This window comes from Pseudorasbora parva, chromosome 12 (assembly GCF_024679245.1).
Source record: "Pseudorasbora parva isolate DD20220531a chromosome 12, ASM2467924v1, whole genome shotgun sequence".
NCBI classification, from domain to species: domain Eukaryota; kingdom Metazoa; phylum Chordata; class Actinopteri; order Cypriniformes; family Gobionidae; genus Pseudorasbora; species Pseudorasbora parva.
Window position 1 is genome coordinate 417,075 of NC_090183.1, and position 23,125 is coordinate 440,199.

The following is a 23,125-nucleotide window of genomic DNA, read 5'->3' on the forward strand; positions in this document are numbered from 1 at the left end:
CTCTGGGAACAGCCAGCCTCTTTAGCAGTGACCTTTAGTGTCTCGCCCTCCGTCTGCAAGGTGTCAATCGTCGTCTTTTGGAGATCTGTCGAGTCCGCAGTCTTCCCCATGATAGTGTCGCCTTCAGACCTAGACTGAGAGGCCATTTAAAGGCCTGCAGGTGTTTTGAGTTCATTAGCTGATTAGTGTGTGGCTCCAGGCGTCGTCAATATTGAACCTTTTCACAATATTCTAATTTTCTGAGATACTGAATTTGAGATTTTCCTTAGCTGTCAGTTAAAATCATCAAAATTAAAAGAAATAGACATTTGAAAAATATCAGTCTGTGTGTAATAAATGAATATAATATAAAAGGTTCACTTTTTTCCACTCTGTATTTATTGATTTTGCTGTAAAAAAAAAAAAAAAAAAGAAAGAAAGAAAAACGCACAAAAAACCATGAACAATTCAGAATATAAAATTATACAGTTAAAGAATATTCTTTACCCCCTGAACCTACTGAACATTTACAAACATTAATGTATATATATATATATATATATATATATATATATATATATATATATATATATATATATATATATATATATATATATATATATATATATATATATATATATATATATATACACACACAATCAAACATGTATGTACTACACATGTGCCGATTTTCGATAATGCGATTTATCACGATAATTAATATGCACAATATTGTTATCGTGGGCACTTTCAAATATCGTAAATAATAATTTATTAACAATTTATAATTTTTTTATAATGCACTCAAGAATACTTTGCCCATCAACCGTATAAATGCTCAACACCGCTGTATTCTGCGTCAAAGGGAAGCGCTCAGATGTAAACGAGCCCAACGTGCGTTTGCACATGACTCAACCGGTGAAGGAGACGCGCTGCTGAAGTGCCGCTCAGTGACAGCAGAGGGCGCTGATGAACCGGTGAAGGAGACGCGCTGCTGAAGTGCCGCTCAGTGACAGCAGAGGGCGCTGATGAACCGGTGAAGGAGACGCGCTGCTGAAGTGCCGCTCAGTGACAGCAGAGGGCGCTGATGAACCGGTGAAGGAGACGCGCTGCTGAAGTGCCGCTCAGTGACAGCAGAGGGCGCTGATGAACCGGTGAAGGAGACGCGCTGCTGAAGTGCCGCTCAGTGACAGCAGAGGGCGCTGATGAACCGGTGAAGGAGACGCGCTGCTGAAGTGCCGCTCAGTGACAGCAGAGGGCGCTGATGAACCGGTGAAGGAGACGCGCTGCTGAAGTGCCGCTCAGTGACAGCAGAGGGCGCTGATGAACTGCAGAATGCAGCGATTACCCCGGAAACCAGCAAACAAACAAAAACCGCGTGTAGTTTTTAAAACAGCCATTCGTTTTTTGTAATCTCAGTGTTGTTCATCACAGCACCAAATACTTAATACTTAAAGACTTAATAGGCTATTTATTTTCAAACTTAAACATTTTTATGTTTTAATCTGGACTACAACATGCCCTAATGATTAGAACGTTCTGATTATTTGTTATTGTTCAGTAAAACTTTGAGATACGACTTCATTAGTTAACATAATTCATTATTACCAAACTGACAATGAAAAATACTTATAAAGAATTAATCATTCTAAGTTATGTTAATTTCTCAGTTACTGTTTAATGACATTAAAATCAAAATCAAAATAACTTTTTTAATGGACCTAAGATTAAACTAACAAAGATCAGTATTTCTGAACTAACATTACCAAAAACATTATACTTTCTGTAACAAATGTAGCTGTTGCTCAATCTTAGTTAATGCATTAACTAATGAGACCTTATTGTAATTTGTTACCTGTTGTTCTTTATAGTCTAATTCTTTTGCACTTTAATCTGTTTGAAAATTTTACTTTTACAGCTCTGAAAAAAATCAAGAGACCGCTTAACATTGATTTCTCATTGATTTCTCATTGATTTCTCATTGATTTCTCATTGATTTCTCATTGATTTCTCATTGATTTCTCATTGATTTCTCATTGATTTCTCATTGATTTTAAGTGTTAAGTGGTCTCAATTTTTTTCCAGATCTGTATATATTTTTGGTGCATTATTGTATTTAAACAATAAGGGTTTTTTTTGTTATTACAAAAATAGTTCTTAAAGCTGTTATGCTATGGCAACACTTTTTTTTGCGCCTTATTTCATTATCGTGATAAAACTTCAGCAATTAATCGCAACATGAAAAATTGAAATCGGCACATGCCTAATATGTACATAGAAAAAAATTAAATTAATAACTAACTTATTTGGATAGCTTATATGAAATTAAGGGGGGAAAAAATGAAAATAAATAATATAATATATATAACTCAAAAAACGGCAGTCATCATGTTCCACTTTATCGTTAACAAATTGTATAAAGGGGACCATATCTTTTAAAAAACTTCACTGGATTGTACAAATATAGAAAGCAGAAGATGATTAATTAATATGAACAGTTTCTCAGGAAGCTTCATCGCGGTGATGTAAAATGACTGGTGCTGTGTGTGCAGGATTGAGCGCTCACACTTACAACTCAAAGACCATGTAGAGCATGCCGTCCGAGCTGTAGGTCTCCAGAAGCTCCACGATGTGCGGGTGCTTGAGCATGTGGCAGATACTGGCCTCGCGCTTCAGGTCTGAAGAGGAGCAGAGGAGCGCATTAATCACACAGGGCGGGTGCATGGGCATGCTGTGACACCCACTGAGTCTACGTGCCGCTCAGTGCGATGTATGGTCAGATCTCTTGAAGCATCCAAAATACATTTGGGTCCGAAAATAACAAAAACTACGACTTTATTCAGCATTGGCTTCTCTTCCGCGTTTGTGTTCAATCCTCAAATAAAGATTCAAACGGTTATGAGTCAGTGAATCGATTCATGATTCGGATCGCGTGTCAAACTGCTGAAATCACGAGACACTGGCGATCCGAATCATGAATAATATCAATAATAAAGTCGTAGTTTTTGTTATTTTTGGACCCAAATGTATTTTGGATGCTTCAAGAGACTCTAATTAACCCACTGATGTCTCATATGGACTACTGTGATGATGTTTTTATTCCCTTTCTGGACATGGACAGTATAGTGTGCATACACTTGCATACGCTCTCGGACTAAATATAAAATATCTTAAACTGTGTGTGAAGATGAGCGGAGGTCATCAAAGTTACGCATGACATTGGTAAACACGTTTCTAACTTCACCAGCATTAGAGAATGATTAATCCATCAGTAAAGGGTTCGTCTGGGTATGATGCACACCTTTCAGATTATTGATATTTAAATCAAGCTGTCCAATCATAAGAGTGTATCTGTATTTCCCTAGGCTACTGAATGGGCTCATACACCAAGCCCATGTTATATTATTTGCATACGGGCAACTGCTGGAGTTTCTCTGGTTAAAGAGCTTCAGTGAAGCGTATCAGAGATACACAGGCTGTTGGATGACCTGACATGTGACATTTGCTGTAGATTTATGTGTGTGTGTGTGTGTGTGTGTGTGTGTGTGTGTGTGTGTGTGTACAGTGGACGTTTACATATATATAACAACAACCCTTCACCAGTGAAACGCTGAGTGGATATTAACTGTGGAAAAGCACTGAAGAGACAGAAGAGCCCTGATGAGCAAACATCAGCAGAACGTGTGCGATCATGAGCCGCCAGCAGAGGGAGCCGTGGAGCGCCTCACACACACACACACACACACACACACACACCAGGACTCATCAATGGTAGGTTTAGGGACAGTGTAAGGGGATGATAAATATGGTTTGTACAGTATAAAAACCATTACGCCTATAGAATGTCCCCACATTTCATAAAAACAAATGTGTGTGTGTGTGTGTGTGTGTGTGTGTGTGTGTGTGTGTGTGTTTTCTTACCCTCTGTACTGAGTCCAGGGCTGGAGGTAAAGCTGGCCACATCTACGATCTTCACAGCGAACTGCTGTCCAGTGTCTCTGTTGATGCATCGGCGCACCACACTGAACGGACCCCTGAAACACACACACACACACACACACCGTCAGCAGCAGTTAAGAGAATAAAATCTGTTATGTACAGGTTTAAGCGCTGAACAACTTTACTTACATTACTAGTGCAAATGTTTTAATCGCACTCACTCACTCTCTCTCTCTCTCTCTCTCTCTCTCTCTCTCTCTCTCTCTCTCTCTCTCTCTCTCTCTCTCTCTCTCTCTCTCTCTCTCTCTCTCTCTCTCTCTCTCTCTCTCTCTCTCTCTCTCACACACACACACACACACACACACACATAGTTGACGTTGTATATATCTACCTAAGGAGCTGCTCCTGGGGTAAACGAGTGAGTGAGTGAGTGAGTGAGTGAGTGAGTGAGTGAGTGAGTGAGTGAGTGAGTGAGTGAGTGAGTGAGTGAGTGAGTGAGTGAGTGAGTGAGTGAGTGAGTGAGTGAGTGAGTGAGTGAGTGAGTGAGTGAGTGAGTGAGTGAGTGAGTGAGTGAGTGAGTGTGTGTGTGTGTGCGTGCGTGCGTGCGTGTGTGGGTGAGACTGTATGTAAGTGAGTTTGTGTGTGTGTGTGTGTGTGTGTGGGTGGGTTATAGGCCTGTGTCTCTTTAATTTGCAGTCATGTGGTTGTGGTTCCCCAGAATAACCCTCTGTCTGTCTGTCTGTGTGTGTGTGTCTGTGTCTGTGTGTGTGTGTGTGTGTGTGTGTGTGTGTGTGTGTGTGTGTGTGTGTGTGTGTGTGTGTGTGTGATGTTTATATCAGGGCTCTATGATTTCCGTGATGTGGAAACGCAGAATCCAGTCATAAATATAATTTACAGTATAAAGCGGAATGAAGCAGATTTTGGAAGAATAAATGAGTGAAAACAGAAATAATATAACAGAGAAACACAGGAGAACAAAACCACTACACACACCCGACCGAACCACGAACTGAGGAAAACACACTCACACACGTGTTTTTGTGAAATGTGGGGACATTCCATAGGCGTAATGGTTTTTATTAGGGCTGGGCGATGTCATATCCCGATAACGATATGCATAACGATATAGCAATTGTTCTGTTAATTCAGTTTCTGAATAGTCTATACAAAATTGCAATGTGGAAATGCAGTTTGAAATGATATACAAAACAAATAAAGGTAGTATGGACTGCATTTTTATTTTATTTAGAACCTTTTTTAAGCAAGACTGTTGGTAAAGTGAACACCTGCCTAGGGATGTTAACCGGTGACCGTTTGACCGATGGCTGACCGTATCAACGTTAACCGATCAAAGTTGTCTGTTGAAAAAAAAAGTGATCTCTAAATTAGGCTATTATAGACAGTGGACTAAACGCTGCAGTTAGCCGTCTCATTCCAAAAGCTTTTTGTGTGAAGTGAACATATCCCTCGCACTCAATATTTCATAACTCGCCTGTTTGTACTTAATAAACCAATAAAAACATTTGGCACGAGGTCAGAGCGTTTGGGTTTGGGCGCTCACAAGGTTTGCCAAAAGTAACCAGGCTAACACTCGAGGTTAGAGCCGGAGCAGACGACAGTATGAAGCGTCATTTCGCTTAAGATGGGCTTACATTCGGAAATATATCACATCTGCATTATAGTGGGAACACATAAGGTGTTGATCGTCTTTCTTTATTATTGTTAGCTCTACCTCGAACTAAAGCGGCGTCTCTTCAGAGCGGTCATTTTCTTAAATGAGCCGCAGCAATGTTTCAAATGAGCTCATAACGCTGGACAAACGCCGCTCAACGCGATCAGCTTGCCCAAACCATTTCGAAACTAAGGAGCCATTTGTCCTCCGATTACAAACAAGCTCCTCTGCGGCGCGTTTGCGGGACTCGTGTTTCGCGCTGTGGGGGATTTAAAAAAAGTGACGTGAGTGGAAGGGAGGCGGCAGCGCTAGGACAGTGTGTGTGTGTGTGTGTGTGTGAGTGTGAGTGTGAGTGTGAGTGTGAGTGTGAGTGTGAGTGTGAGTGTGAGTGTGAGTGTGAGTGTGAGAGATAGAGATAGAGATAGAGATAGAGATAGAGATAGAGATAGAGATAGAGATAGAGAGAGAGAGAGAGAGAGAGAGAGAGAGAGAGAGAGAGAGAGAGAGAGAGAGAGAGAGAGGCTCGTGGCTGTTATTTCAAATAGCGTGTCAGTGTCTGAAGTTTGTTTTGAGCGCTATGCCCCCACTCTGGCATCATTACTCTGAGAATTACCCTGGTCTGCACCGCGTCTACTACCGTCTTCCTCCATGTGTGTTTATGTATTGCAGCGTGCATGGGGATGCCGTGAGGTGCATCTTGACGTAAAATTCTGCCGTAAACGCCTTATCGTGGCGTAAGCGATAGAGCCATATATAAAACAATAGACATTTTCTATCGTCCAGACGATATATTTCGTCATATCGCCCAGCCCTACTACCAATATAATCCAGAAACACCATGAGCACGCTGCATTCCTGCAGCTGAGCCAAACTAAAGGAGTGGACAATACAGCCCAGCAGCTAACTTTGCACAAGGCAAACGATCAATGTCGTGTAAGCGACTGATAGTGGATATGGATAAAGGCTAATGTAATGAACGGACGGTAACAACGCGCTGTTGACGCTCGCACATCTTGAGGAGAAATCAAAAAAGCTCCGCTCACACATAGTAATTGCGGTAAACATTCAAAATGTTACGCTTTTATCTTTATAACACATGATAGAGTTAAACAACATCACACAACCAAATGTGCTGTTTCCCTGAATACCATCACGATTAAAATGTCACTGATTTCCTATGACAGCTCCATAAACAATCAGTAACATTAGTTACTTACATTTTAGATGCAATATTGAGTCTTTTTGTTCTATTTCAGCTGCGAAAATAGTTCCAAACAGCAGAACCATAACGCGTCTCACGTGTTCTGAACGATTCAGTGGTTGAATCAAAGAATCAGGAAAAAATAATCATTCTTAAAGGAATCAGTCGTTTGAATGAATCGTTTGGATTAATGACTCAATGACTCACTCATTATGACTCATCTACTGAGTTTTAGTTTCCTATATTTTTCAACATTTATTTTGTTTATTCAAAAATACAAATCTCATAACATCATTTAATGCAGTAGTAATTTTTCTGGGTAAATAATTTTATTAGATTGGTAACATCCCTATAGTGTCTTATTTTAATTTAATGTGTAGATCAAATTTAATAATATAATATGAAACCTGAATCATAGCCTATATTTAATAAGATTAGGGAAAAATGCCCTTTATAAAAGGTAAACATATCACAAATATGCAGATTTAAAAAATGTCAAAGCTGATTGAACACTGAGAATTTTGCTTCAAAATAAGTTATATTTACAACACACACACACACACACACACACACACACACACACACACACACACACACACACACACACACACACACACACACACACACACACACACACACACACACACACACACACACACACACACACACACACACTAACTTTTTTCCAGACTTGCACATTTTTTACTCGGACAAGTGAATGACCGATGTACGTATCCGAAGGACAGACATGAGCGTGCTTAATGTCGAGCCCTAAATTATATTTTAGATTTGAATGCACAATTGTTTTTTAAATAAATAAGAATTCAACACTTTGCATACATCGGTTATTTTGTCTTATCTTTATTTAGTCAAGTCTGGTGCCTTTAGTCTCTTCAAGGAAGGTGTACAGCTTATTATTAATTTAACAATAGTATCGGATCGGTATCGGGTATCGACAGATACACAGAGCCCAGGCATCGGCATCGGGACTGGAAAGTCGGATCGGTGCAGCCCTAGGTTATTCTTATAGAGTGCATTAATATCGGAAGAGATAGTGCCTGCTTTGAAAACTACATTAAACCACTATATATAATGTTGAATATAATGATGAATATAATGATGCAATGGGGGAATATTTATGGGTCCTGATAATAATACAATAATAATAATAATATTTTAATTAATAATAATAAAGCCTCTTTATTTTGTTTTAAAATATCAGTAAGTTCATCGATAAGTTAAGTATTGTGATTTATTAGAATCGTGAATTACAGCCCTAGTATAAAGCTATTCAAAACATCATTCAATGTAAATTCTGATAATCATATTTAATAATCGCGATTACGATCAAGGGAATAATCAACAATGATGATGTTTGCCATAATCGTGCCGCCCTAATGGCGATTCCGTGGATGTTAAAGGGAACCATAAATGCCAACAAAGAAGCTTTATTGTTTTTTTATTTCAGACTCTTTATTTATTGAACATCCTGTTCCTGCGGTTGAGTTACAGCGATAATCACTGGAGTCCCAGAGAGTTTACCGTCCTCCACTTCACCTTTACTGTGCTAAAATAACCCTAACCCAACAGAGACCGGGCTTCAGGAAACCTCCAGGAGTCCATCACTTCCTGTCACGAGAGCTCATTGATCCCACGATCAATCGCCCTGATCAGCTCTGAGAGCCGCAGACTGCAGTGCATTATGGGCCGTATGTTCATTACAGCTCCACTCGGTGTGTTTGCTGTGCTTTCATCTGCATGTGACACAATCCCAGCAGGTCACTAAAGATGCCCACACACACACACACACACAGCAAGGCCAGAGGGCATACAGCCTGTGTGTGTGTGTGTGTGTGTGTGTGTGTGTGTGTGTGTGTGTGTGTGTGTGTGTGTGTGTGTGTGTGTTCCTTGTTTGGCAATGCTTGTGAGTAGGGCTGAACTATATTCTGTTTTAACATCGGCATCGCGATGTGTGTGTGAGCGATAGTCGCATCGCCGGCACATGCGATGTGAAGGGTCGTAGCCCGTGGTGTGTTAGGAGAACGGTACACACAGTAAACACGAGTGTGTTGACTTTAGCGTAGCGGTACGCTCATTTGCACATCTTCCAGAGCGCCCTTCACAATGCACGTGTCCTAATTCATCCCACTGAGAATAACCGTTGGCGGAAGGCTTTAAGACCCGGCCGGTGTTCTCTCTGCGCGCGCTAACGGCGAATCCCTTTACCGGTTATCAGTTTGGGCGGATGCATGAGTCCGACATTCAGCCACGCAAAAACAGCATGCCCTCTCCCTGAGGGAAGACCTGATCGTCTCCCACTATAATTGTAAGTTAATGCAGTATTTTAAATATTTAATATTTAAGTAACTTGTCGTATTCATAAACTCATTAGGCTATTCAAACACAAAATAACTAATAAAGTCTCAGCAGCAAAAGCAGTCCTCTAAGTTCTCTTTAATACTAAAATATGCGTTTTCATTTATTCATATATTTGAAGAACATTTAGTTCAGCGTTTTCAGTGCCATTGTTTTATAAAATGTTTTATTGGCTGAAATTTCAAAGTCCAGTTATTATGCTTATAAATTGTATGCCATCTGTGCATCTTCCTGAGCAAAAAAAAAAAAAAACCTTTTGCATTTTGTAATTTTGAATAGAGGTTGATGGTATTTAATATCCCTTTAGTGTATAATAAATATTCAGTCATTTGAGCATGGGGTCACATTATGCCTACTGGACTGAACCATACGGCCATTAACATTAAGGTTACAAATGGTATTAAGAACGAGAATATAGAAGTATATTGAGATATATTTAATACTTTAGTATTAAACTAAAGAGTTACACACACAGTATGAGAAACATATTGATGGCACTCAGACAGCAGTGTCCAATTGTGTATCTAAAAGAAATCTAAAAAAAATAGAAACGTTTCTGAAAATATGAGACCATTGGAAATGGTTACCAGTGAACTCATGGAGCCACAGTGAGATCCCTATATGTGGAAACGAATGGGCCTTAAAATGAAGGAACCAAAAGTAAAAAGTGTTTTAAGAATTGGAATCTAAAAGGATCTAAAAGGATATTAAGGTATCTTCAAATTGATTTACAGGCGTGCAAACTTAATAAAAAAAAAACCTTTTCCCTCTTATTGAAGTGTCCCCGTTGGCTTATAATGCATCAGAGATTGATAAAGTCAACAGATTTCACTCACAGAGCTGCCAGTCTCTGTGTGAGAATACAATAAAGATGCCGTCTTTCTAAAGTCATGTTAACACCCCTGTGAAGATTGTCATTCTGACCCCACTAGAAAATACTGAATTACTCAGTAAATATACACACATCACATTAAATATTGTCTTTTTTCTTCATTTATGCCTGTCTTTCTTCAGAAACAAAATTAACAACATCTGGGAAATTTTCAGAAATGTGGAAGATTTTGACACAGAATGACTCTGTTTGTCTGAGAGCCTTTATACACACACACACACACAGAAATAACTACACTGTGTGGTACAGTACACATATTTTGAGTGTCCCTTATTATGTCCCTTATTTTCTTAAAGAACCATGACTGTCCCTTATTTTATTTTCTAGAAGTTGGCAACCTTACGTATAAAACCCCTTCAATAGTTGTTGTTACCTCAGGGGAGGAGAGGAGTCAGCAAAATAATAACAATAATAATAATAATAATAATAATAATAGAGTACCAGCCCTTCTTTTGGGCCACTTAAAGCACTGGAGTCCTCCATGTCCCCGTGCCTGCACTGTGATTGGTTCGCTGTGCCGCTGCTCGCTGCTCACCGCTCACGGCCAAGCATTCACTGCTAAAGCACGACGAAGAGGATCCGCCGCCGCAAAAAAAACAACAAAAAAAGGGTTCGTACCAGAAATCATCTTTTCGGGACTATTTCGGCTACAAAAAGGAGGATGTTGACCAAAAAGAGGTTGGCGTGATGAGACTCCTGCTCGGCCAGATCCGTCTGGAGCTCGTGGCTCTTCGGTTGCGGAGCCGCACGCAAAGTTACAAAACTAACGCTAGCTTCACACTGCACGCGTAAGCAGCGCGTATTTTTTCCGGCGCTCATGTTAACAGATGAGTGCATTCACACCGGCGGCAGAGGCAGCGCAGCGGCGCGTAGCAGAGCAGAAGCGGCAGTGCCGCCATCGTTTCGGCGCCGGCTCTATTTCTGACGCGCTGCTCACGATGAATTAAAGCCACAGTACATTGTTCTGATCAAAATTAACCTGGTTAACATGAAAAAAACCACATTTAACCATGAAATAATTTAGTGAAGTGTTCCGTGTGTTTCTCAGTCACCATATGACATCCGGAGAGCTGTGGGAAAAAAAGGTCCTGCCATAAGTTTTTGCCTGAACTACAAAACTAATTTGAAATAATGTATGCCAGTTTAGCTTAAATTAAATATGAATTAAATGATGTATATATTATAACTATATGCTGGCATAAAAACAGAAACGATAAACAAAAGCAGGTGGTGTCACAGGCAGTGTTCTTCAGAGTGCGCCTCGTGGAGGTTGAGAAGCTCACAGTTCTCTATGATCCACACAATTAGCTTTATAAAGACGTGCAAGTGAAGGAAAGCATGGGAGGAAGTTGGTGAGCGTGATGGTGCTGATGGTAAGTCATTTTAAAGTGTTTTTGACAATCTTTCTTTTTTTTTAGCTAAATAGAATACACACACACCAGGGCCGTGCACAGATATTTTGAGGGGCAGTGGCCCAAACCAAAAAAAAGGGGCACTATAAGGGGATTGAGTATCATCTTAATATAGAAAATGAATAACAAACCTTTTACAATCATACTGTAAATACAATTGTTAGGCTTTAGTGCTAATTAAATTTCTGTTGTTCTAATTATTCTTCCAAAAAGTTGATTCTGGGCTAATTTGATATCTTTTCTATTTACATTTTTTATTGGAGATTTAAGTAGCAAATGAGAATCACTCAAATTGAATATATTTTGAGACAAAGGTCTTGTTTATGATTTATGTAAATCATACGCAACAGATTTTTAATAACAGAATATATAAAAGTATGGTATTTGGGGTAAAAGGCATATTTAACATGATAATAAACAGCTGACTGACTTCCATTTGTTGACATGACGTGGTTAAGATTCAGATGGTAAATATCTTAAGTTGGGTGTCCATCTTAGAGGCAACATCATATTTATAATAAAATATATGATAATAATCATATAATACACATATATTTAGTTGTTACAAGGATACAACTTTATAAAATGATTATGGAATCTCATTCATTCAATGTTTTCAGATTATTTACTTAGGCTAAACATTTGTTTCTGTATTTTAAAATATATTTTTATATTAACATTTTAATATTTACTGAACAATAATTAAATATTTTATTAATCAAAATAAACAGAAATTACTGCAAACATTGCTTTTTTGCACAAGTATGGACTTTTTTGAAAAATGAGCACATTTGTCTTAGGGTGTGCTTCACACAGAAAAATAGGGTGTCAAAATTGCACCTTTAGGGCTACAACAGTTTGTCGCTGGGGCAGGACTCTTAAAAGGACAACTTTGTACCATTTTTACCACAAAAAGGTTCATAGTAGTACCTTAAGGTACGCATTTGTACTCTAAGGTACTAATATGCACCTTTTAGGAGTAAAAAAGGTACAAAGTTGTCCTTTTAAGAGTCCTGCCCCAGCGACAAACTGTTGTAGCCCTAAAGGTGCAATTTTGACACCCTATTTTTCTGTGTTTAGCCCCATCGTAGGCTACCCTGATACAACTCATTTATATTTATAATAGCCTGTATTACCTTTTTTAAAATTGTGTATATGATTAATATGGTCTAAATAAAATATGAAGTATGTTAGGCTATAGATACTAGTAGCCTATTAACTCGTAAAATTGATTATAATCGGAAATCTATTTTACAGGAGTGGCATGCTGGAGCTTTGAATGTTTGCACTGTTGAAACAATTCAACGTTTTGTATTGTAGTTTGTAATATACCTGTTAATGGGACGACATTCTGGAACAGCCGTCTCCACAGAGAGCAGGCAGCCGCAGACTTTGAGCGATGCTGCGCGGAGCGAGCGGGAAAACACGGAAAGGGTTAGCGGAACTAGTGGATTTTTAGCGGAACCGAACGCTTTTATGGGAATCCTCTGAGGGTGAGGGAGGGAAGGGGGCAAGAGGGGCACCTTAGCCGATGAGGGCAAAGGGGCAGTGGCTCTAGCCACCGGGCCACCCCCCTGTGCACGGCCCTGCACACACATTAATATAGCACACATACAGTATAGACATGTAGATAGACTATGATGTGCGTTATTTTGTCATTTAAAAAAAAACGTTTTTAGATAATTTGCTCATTTAGCCTACAATATATCATTAAGAAGTTTCCTCTTAGTTATTACAGTCATTTATGAATAATAATAATAATAAGTTTTATTTATATAGCGCCTTTCCAGAGCTCAAGGACACTTTACAATAAACAAACAACAATATCTTTAAGAGGTTTATGATGGGTAATGTGTGTAAATTTGATGCCTATCCAATATTTCAAGACAATTTCCTGAAGTTTCTCTTTTTAGCAGTGTGCTTTTCATGGACATATAGTGCGATGGTCTTTCTTCTATCAAAAACTCGCACTAAACGAAATAAAAAACATCAGAAACAAGTGAAACGATTTTTTAAAATAAAATTAGCTTCATGATAAATCTTTGCTTTATTTCCGTTTCAAATACATTAAAGAGAAATGCAAATGTATCCATTATAGAGTACTCTGCACACAACTGCGCGTGACAACTGCGCGCCACAAACGCTGCCTGTGTGAAAGCAAAAAGTGCGCGCGCTGCTCCTGCTTTACACACGCGCTGCCTCGGCGCTGCCTACGCCCTGCTTACGCGTGCAGCGTGAAGCCGGCGTAACGTGCACAGCGCCAAGCCAAACCGGGTCTCACACACTCCGCACTGACGTCATTTATTGCCACCTCGCGCGCGTGTCGAGTGTGAACGAGGCTTAAGCTCCACTGAAGTCGGCCGTTTGAATAATGCCGGTTAACTCTTCAGTTCAGTGTGTGTGTGCTAACGGCACCTGAGATCCTGTAGAGATAGCGATACACATTCTGCTGTCACCAGATAAATGAAAAGCACGTCAACGTCTTCTCTCTCGCTGAATCAAAATCACACCGAGCGCTCCTCAGAGATGGTCAAGTTCAGTTTGTGTATGATATAACTATTATGTTAATACTGTAGCCTAAATTATGGATAAATAACCAAATTCTCTTACGCTGTTAACGATTAAAAGAAAAAACAACAACAAGAAGCGTACAGAACTGAAAAACAATATAATATAAACAGGGCTTGACATTAACACCCGCCAACCCCCCAAATGCGGGTAGATTTCAGCTGTAGCGGGTACGGCAGCCACTCCCACTAGCCACTTTGGCGGGTTGAATATAATTTCAGCCAACAGCCAAATGAAATGCGAAGACCGTCGTATCACAAAATTACAATTGTCTTACAATTATTTATCGATCAACTTGCAGTAAGTGAAGGCGGGATAGGCGGAATCGCGCTGAATGACAACAGAAGCGTGCAAGCTCTGTCACACTCGCAATCAGTTCTCCTTGTCAGTGTTGGGCGGTAGCATCGCTACATTTCTGAAGATCAAGCTCAAATTGGAAACCAACTGCCAAGTCGCAGATATACTTCACTTTCTACGTTCCTTTCTGCCTCGCGCAGACGCGCACAGATGCGCGCGAGCCTTTCAAAGGACTCCTTTGGCAATGAGCGCGGAAAGACGGGTTCGGCGCGTGCACTGGATACGCGCACTATCTAGTAGTTGACGTTTGTTTCCGAGCGCTCAGTTCGCTGTTGCACGCGCGTCATCCGCCCGGTGACAAAAGAGAAATAGTCTTCAAGTTTTAAAAGAATCTATTGTGTCTCTTGAATAAACATCTCTTATTAAAAGCATCGGGGTCCAGCATGGCCACCTCTTGATATGAACGAAACTGTTCCATGGAGAGAACACACACGAACACACACGCGAACACACACGCGAACACACACGCGAACACACACGCGAACACACACGCGAACACACACGCGAACACACACGCGAACACACACGCGAACACACACGCGAACACACACGCGAACACACACACACGAACACACACACACGAACACACGAACACACACGAACACACACGAACACACACGAACACACACGAACACACACGAACACACACGAACACACGAACACACACGAACACACGAACACACACACACACACGAACACACACACGAACACACACACGAACACACACACACGAACACACTAACGAACACACACACACGAACACACACACGAACACACACACGAACACACACACACGAACACACACACACGAACACACACACACGAACACACACACACACACACACACACACACACACACAAAATTATAGCAAGTCTTAATTATTTTGCTACTGTAGCTTACTTTGACTTGAGTTGATTTGTAAATTAACTAAGTTTCCTGCAAAAGTGCCCAAGTCTAAATTGAGCATAAATGCAAACACATCATACACATAGGCTACAGATGAGCATACACACACTCTCAACACCTGGTTGTTAATATTATGGATCACGTTTTTTTTTTTTTGCCAAATCGATTTAGACAATTTTTGAATAGCCTAACTGAAAAAGTATCCATGTCTATCTGCTTGAATATTATTGATCACAGAGATAGCGTTGATTGGAATGAAGTTGGTTCAATGTAAAATTAAATAAATAAAAAATAGCTCAGATGTAGTAAACTACTTTTGCCAAGTTGCTGTAGCTTAGCTTGCTACATTTCCTACAGGGGGGAAGCTTCAGTGAAGTGAAGCTTAATTTAACGTAGAGTAGGCTCTCTCACTCTGCATGTGAAAGTTTAAAGGGTTTTAAATCTTCAAAATCAAGTAAAATGACTCAAAATCAAGTCATTTAGGCATGCCAAAGTCAACTTTAATCATATAAAATGTAATTTCCAAACTGCAAATTGTGGCCGGTGAGAATGCTGAGTGGCTAGTAACTTTGGAAAACCACTAGCCACGGCGGCTGGTGAGCAAAAAAGATAATGTCAAGCCCTGAATATAAATATAAAACACAATCATCCGCTGCAGTTTTATTTATAGTTTTTGGTGATTATTCAAGTGCATTTTCTGTTAACAGACTGAGAGTCCATCGCTTTTTATTGTTTTGTTCATTTATTTGTTGATATGTAAAACATTTTCTGTTTTTAGTGATAAATAGTTTTTAGAAATAAAAGTTTACTGATCTTTGAAGAGGTGTACTGCATTATTACACCATTATCATTATTTTAGATGAAAATGGTCTCAGAACGACAATATTAACGTTTATCGCAATAATATCTTGGCCAATTTATGGTCCAGCAATATTTGTTTGGCTCCGCAAGCGAAGAGCCACGAGCTCCAGACGGATCTGGCCGAGCAGGAGTCTCATCACTAGGGGTGTAACGGTACGCGTATTCGCATTGAACGGTTCTTGGTCTAATTAATTAGATTTGGAAAATAAAAAAGTATGTAAAATATAATATTATGCGTTCAACAAGGAAGCCAAATAACCAAAACGATGTGGCAGGCAATGCCCTGACTAAGAGAAAAAATATATATATATATATATGTTTTAGACTGCTCCGTCAGGTGCGCTTACTCAGTCCACGCTGAACGCTCGTCGCAAAATGGCGATTGCGTTTAACAGACCAGCAATAGAAGATCCTCCTGTAACCAACGGGTCTGGTGTGTTGGTGAACTTTGGATTCTCTGTAAGCTATGATGGTGTTGGCCAGTGTGATGGATTAAAAAACAACGGTATGTCGCATTTGCTGATGGTACAGCAGCGGGAATAACTCATGCCATGTCAATCAACTCATTTACGCCGACAAGACGATAAAAAGAAGAAACAGCCACAAACTATCCCACAAACTATCCCACAAACTATCCCACAAACTATCCCCGCAGCATTTAGACCGACATTTCCAACTTATTCAAATGGCAAAAGACATTTATAGCCGCGGATATGAGACCTTACGCCCGTTTCACACAAACTCCGTCTGCGGTGCGTAGCCTATGCGGTGCGTATTTGTTCTGTACCCATGTTAACGGTTGCGGACTGAAAACGCAACATATGTGAAAGCACAACAGGGCGTGCGGCTCCTGCACCGCAAACGCACGGATAAACGTCTGTCTGTCAAACTCCCTCTGCACGCGATAGGATAGCGCTACACCAACCAGAGCAACGGAGGTGAAGCAGAGCTGACGGATTAAACATTCGCCGTATCCGGTCGGCTAAACTCGAACACATCTTCCCTTCTTCAGAATGACTTCAGTGCCGTTCTTTGTTCTTTTCTCAGAGAAAAGCTTAACTCAAGTCTTCCAGAGTCGCGGTCAAAGCTGATTCGACAGACCGCCGTTCGCCAGTTTCTGTGTTTACTAGAAGCACGCAAACGCAACTCGGCCGTCGTCACTATGGCCCCGCCCACCGACTCTATACACGATGTGATTGGCCCGTCCAGAGTTTGGCGTTAACAGCTCAGAAGGGTATTGAGAGTTGCTAGACGACACTCGCGGCAGATTAGATTTGCTGCCGCTAGGGGGCGTCTAGATCTCTAGGCTAGTGTTTCATATCAAAAATAACAAAGCTCACAGATTATTGGATGAGAGGCTTCACTGTCCTGTTCGTTCATCATCTGAACACCGAATCGACTCACTGACTCATGGGAAGAAAGAATCATATCGGCTCATTAAATGATCCTTAGAACTGTCTGACCTCTGACCTGTCCAGACTCTCAGTGATAGGAAATAACACACTATGTCCAGATCCGTCAGTGTGTGTGTGTGTGTGTGTAATGGGTAAGTTTAGGGGCAGTGTGTGTGTGTGTGTGTGTGTGTGTGTGTGTGTGTGTGTGTGTGTGTGTGTGTGTGTGTGTGTGTGTGTGTGATGGGTAGGTTAAGGGGCAGTGTGTGTGTGTGTGTGAGATAGGTAGGGTTAGGGGCTGTGTGTGTGTGTGTGTGTGTGTGTGTGTGTGTGTAGAACCTTTAACATCCTCGTAATGTTTCCAGCACACATTTGGTTCTTTGAAACCAAATAAGACGATTGTTTATCTTTAGTTTATTAAAATGTTCCTTACACTGAAAGATGAGCCGCTCTTCTGTGTCAGAGGAAGCTCAATCTCTCAGATCCACACACACACACACACACACACACACTCAGCTGATGGTTGCACACCAAATCAGTGACCTGGAGTCTACAAACATCTTCAATATTTCAACCAATTAACAGAACACACACACACACAAAGTCTCTCTCTCACACACACACACACACACACACAGTCTCTCTCTCACACTCACACACACACAGTCCCTCTCTCACACTCACACACACAGCTGATGGTTACACAGCAAACCAGTGACCTGGAGTCTACAAACATCTTCAATATCTCAACCAATTAACAGAACACACACACACACACACACACACACACACACACGCAGATTTATATTACCGACTAATGATCAATGACAATATTAGAATAAATCGGCACAAAGGAAAACACAAACATGACATTTTACCTTTAGAGACTGACAGGAAAGTCACATAATGATGAGAAGTAGATGAAGAGTTACTGATCAATGAACATTAGTGTCAAATCACATACACACACACACTCTCGCTTTCTCTCTCTCTCACACACACACACACACTGCCCCTAAACCTACCCATCACACACACACACACACACACACTCTCGCTTTCTCTCTCTCTCACACACACACACACACTGCCCCTAAACCTACCCATCACACACACACACACACACACACACACACACACACACACTCTTCTCACCCTCTCACACACACACTCTCTCTCTCTCTCTCTCACACACACACACACACTCACTCACTGACTCACTCACTCACACTGCCCCTAAACCTACCCATCACACACACACACACACACACACACACACACACACACACACACACTGTCTCTCTCTCCCTCTCTCTCTCTCTCTCACACACACACACACACACGGTCAGCTGAACCTAAGAGCAATAAAATGTCAACACACGAGACAAAGAGAGCGTCGGAAAACGCCTCAGACCGGAGCCGATCAGCCGTCGGTGATTGATTGATTGATTGTATCGGATACTCACTTCCCGATCACCTCGCAGAGCTCGTACACATCCTCGAACAGCACGTCGTCGTCAGCCATCGTCCCGCCGACCGATCCTCGGGAAAAAACACCCGAGATTTACCTCAGAAACGCGACGCGAATGTCACAACCCGAGCGGCGGACGGTTTTCACCGCCGGATCCTGCTGTAAATCCCGCAGATGCCCGTCGACGAGCACCGGAGATGCCCGTTCACACCGGACGACGGACGACGATGATGATGGTGGTGATGATGATGGTGGTAATGATGATGTCAGGGAAAACCAACGCTCCGGGATTCAGGTCGCAACGCTCCGGGAATCTGCCGCTTCAGATAATAGATGTCAGTGTGACGCGAGCGGCCGCAAAAAAAAAAAAAAAAAAAACGGCTGGAGCGATTCCTCCGGTAAAAAACGCGCTCAAAGCCGCTGCCGCTTCGGTCCCCGTCCAACGGCGCTCATGATTGTCCGTTAGACGCACCGGTACACGCCCTGATCCTCCGTTACAGCGGCTCGGTGCGCGTGAGGTAAAGCGGCGCTGCCGTGTAACGGTTTTCTGCAGCTCTCCGTCGCTCGGTGACTCTCCTCCCGCTCCGCTGCTACTCCGGTTCAGCGCGCAGACGCTCCGCCCTCTCAAGGTTATGAAGCTGCGCGATAAAGAGCCGCAATGGCCGCCGAGGAGCCTGGATCACCCGGATGTTCCCGGTAACGCCCCACGGGCTGCTTGAGCCAAGATGGCGGAAGAAGGGCGCGCCTTCGAGCCCACCGCGCGCAGTTTCCTAATCTGACCAGAGAAAAGCCGTTCTCTGGTCAATCGGCCAATGGCGGATCCGCGTCGCTCCGCGTGCTGGTTGACCATCCGATGACGTAAGAGCTTCTGCGATTTTCCCAAGGATCCGTGCATTTTCCTACTGAATAAATGCTGCAGAATAATATCCCTGAGAATAATTGTGGGATATTGTGTTTATGCTCCTGATATATCAGATATGACATCACTGACTGAGCCACATGATCCATCAGGCTCAGAAATATTCAACAGCTCATTAAACACAGATCTACTATAAACTGATAGAGCTATATATATAATCAGAATAATCCACATAAAACACTAGCGGAGGAGCCCTTGCTTTTGCATTAATGGCAGACAAAAATATGTGTTTTGTCTTATAAATGAAAAACTACACGTTCATATTATTAATCTTTCTCGCACATGACTCTCATAACACATGGAAGCCAATTTCTGCCACATAATAAGACGAAAGATTGAACATTTGACATTTTGACATAGGTCATAATCTCCATTTTGTCTCATAATTTCGATTTTTATATTTATTTTTTCATTTTTAATCTCTTAACTGGTTTAGTTTGTCATAATTTTCACTTTATCTCATAATTTTGAATTTAAATGTCAATTACATTAAAAGTCAAAATTATGACCAGATTTAGTCATAATTTTTACCTTTTAATCTCTTAATTATGACTAAAGTATATCATAATGTTGACTTTTCATGTCATAATTACGATCAGGGTATGAAATTTAAACTGCACATTTCATGCTTTGAGAGCTTCTCCATCCTCTATAGTTTCCTGGTTTTATTTGTAATAAATAAACGTCATCACATGATCACATCCTCTGAGCTCCTGCTCACAGTCACATGACATCACAGACACATGACATCACAGATACGACATCACAGTCACATGACATCACAGACACGACATCACAGTCACATGACATCACAGACACGACATCACAGTCACATGACATCACAGACACGACATCACAGTCACATGACATCACAGACACGACATCACAGTCACATGACATCACAGACACGACATCACAGTCACATGACATCACAGACACAACATCACAGACACAACATCACAGACACGACATCACAGACACATGACATCACAGACACGACATCACAGACACACAACATCACAGACACGACATCACAGACACACGACATCACAGACACATGACATCACAGACACGACATCACAGACACACGACATCACAGACACACGACATCACAGACACGACATCACAGACACAACATCACAGTCACATGACATCACAGACACGACATCACAGTCACATGACATCACAGACACAACATCACAGACACACGACATCACAGACACAACATCACAGACACACGACATCACAGACACGACATCACAGACACACGACATCACAGACACGACATCACAGACACATGACATCACAGGCACGACATCACAGTCACATGACATCACAGACACGACATCACAGTCACATGACATCACAGACACAACATCACAGTCACATGACATCACAGACACGACATCACAGTCACATGACATCACAGACACAACATCACAGACACAACATCACAGACACACAACATCACAGACACGACATCACAGACACGACATCACAGACACACGACATCACAGACACATGACATCACAGACACGACATCACAGACACACGACATCACAGACACGCGACATCACAGACACGACATCACAGACACAACATCACAGACACAACATCACAGTCACATGACATCACAGACATGACATCACAGACACGACATCACAGACACATGACATCACAGACACACGACATCACAGACACGACATCACAGACACGACATCACAGACACACAACATCACAGACACAACATCACAGACACACAACATCACAGACACGACATCACAGACACACGACATCACAGACACACGACATCACAGACACAACATCACAGACACACGACATCACAGACACGACATCACAGACACACAACATCACAGACACACAACATCACAGACACACGACATCACAGACACGACATCACAGACACATGACATCACAGACACGACATCACAGTCACATGACATCACAGTCACATGACATCACAGACACGACATCACAGTCATATGACATCACAGACACAACATCACAGACACACGACATCACAGACACAACATCACAGATACATGACATCACAGACACGACATCACAGACACATCATCACAGTCACATGACATCACAGACACGACATCACAGACACAACATCACAGTCACATGACATCACAGACACGACATCACAGTCACATGACATCACAGTCACATGACATCACAGACACTACATCACAGACACAACATCACAGACACAACATCACAGTCACATGACATCACAGACACGACATCAGTCACATGACATCACAGACACGACATCAGTCACATGACATCACAGACACGACATCACAGTCACATGACATCACAGACACAACATCACAGACATGACATCACACAGAGACATGACATAAGTCACATGACATCCCAGACACGACATCACAGTCACATGACATCACAGACAGATGACATCACACAGAGACATGACATAACAGACACATCACAGACACACCAGACATTACAGACATGACATCACACAGATGTCATAACTCCACCCACAGTCCAGAGAGGTGGAGCTGGACGTCCAACCGTACCCTAACCCGTCATCACTTAATATAACTCCACCCACAGTCCAGAGATGTGGAGCAGGACGTCCAACCACACCCTAACCCGTCATCACTTATCATAACTCCACCCACAGTCCAGAGATGTGGAGCAGGATGTCCAACCGCACCCTAACCCGTCATCACTTAACATAACTCCACCCACAGTCCAGAGAGGTGGAGCTGGACATCCAACCGCACCCTAACCCGTCATCACTTAACATAACTCCACCCACAGTCCAGAGATGTGGAGCAGGACGTCCAATCACACCCTAACACGTCATCACTTATCATAACTCCACCCACAGTCCAGAGATGTGGAGCAGGATGTCCAACCGCACCCTAACCCGTCATCACTTAACATAACTCCACCCACAGTCCAGAGAGGTGGAGCTGGAAGTCCAACCGCACCCTAACCCGTCATCACTTAACATAACTCCACCCACAGTCCAGAGATGTGGAGCTGGACGTCCAACCACACCCTAACCCGTCATCACTTAACATAACTCCACCCACAGTCCAGAGAGGTGGAGCAGGACGTCTAAACCGCACCCTAACCCGTCATCACTTAACATAACTCCACCCACAGTCCAGA

At 41.8% G+C, this 23,125-nt stretch overlaps 1 protein-coding gene across 11 annotated transcripts in view; it reads right to left on the bottom strand.

Moving 5' to 3' along the window:
* The window catches only part of caskb (calcium/calmodulin-dependent serine protein kinase b), a 113,873-nt gene extending 94,085 nt beyond the window's left edge, over positions 1 to 19,788 (bottom strand). For 3 of the 11 annotated variants that reach the window (XM_067458663.1, XM_067458660.1, XM_067458659.1), the window contains exons 1-3: positions 19,022 to 19,775; positions 3,901 to 4,013; positions 2,552 to 2,657 (exon numbers count right to left, since the gene is read on the bottom strand). In XM_067458663.1, the coding sequence (XP_067314764.1) occupies positions 2,552 to 2,657; positions 3,901 to 4,013; positions 19,022 to 19,080 (278 nt within the window). In that variant the 5' untranslated portion in view covers positions 19,081 to 19,775. Of the gene's footprint in view, positions 1 to 2,551; positions 2,658 to 3,900; positions 4,014 to 19,021 lie in introns of all 11 variants that reach the window. The other 8 variants (XM_067458655.1, XM_067458652.1, XM_067458662.1 and 5 more) reach the window with 6 other exon arrangements.
* Between the last annotated feature and the right edge of the window lie 3,337 nt (positions 19,789 to 23,125).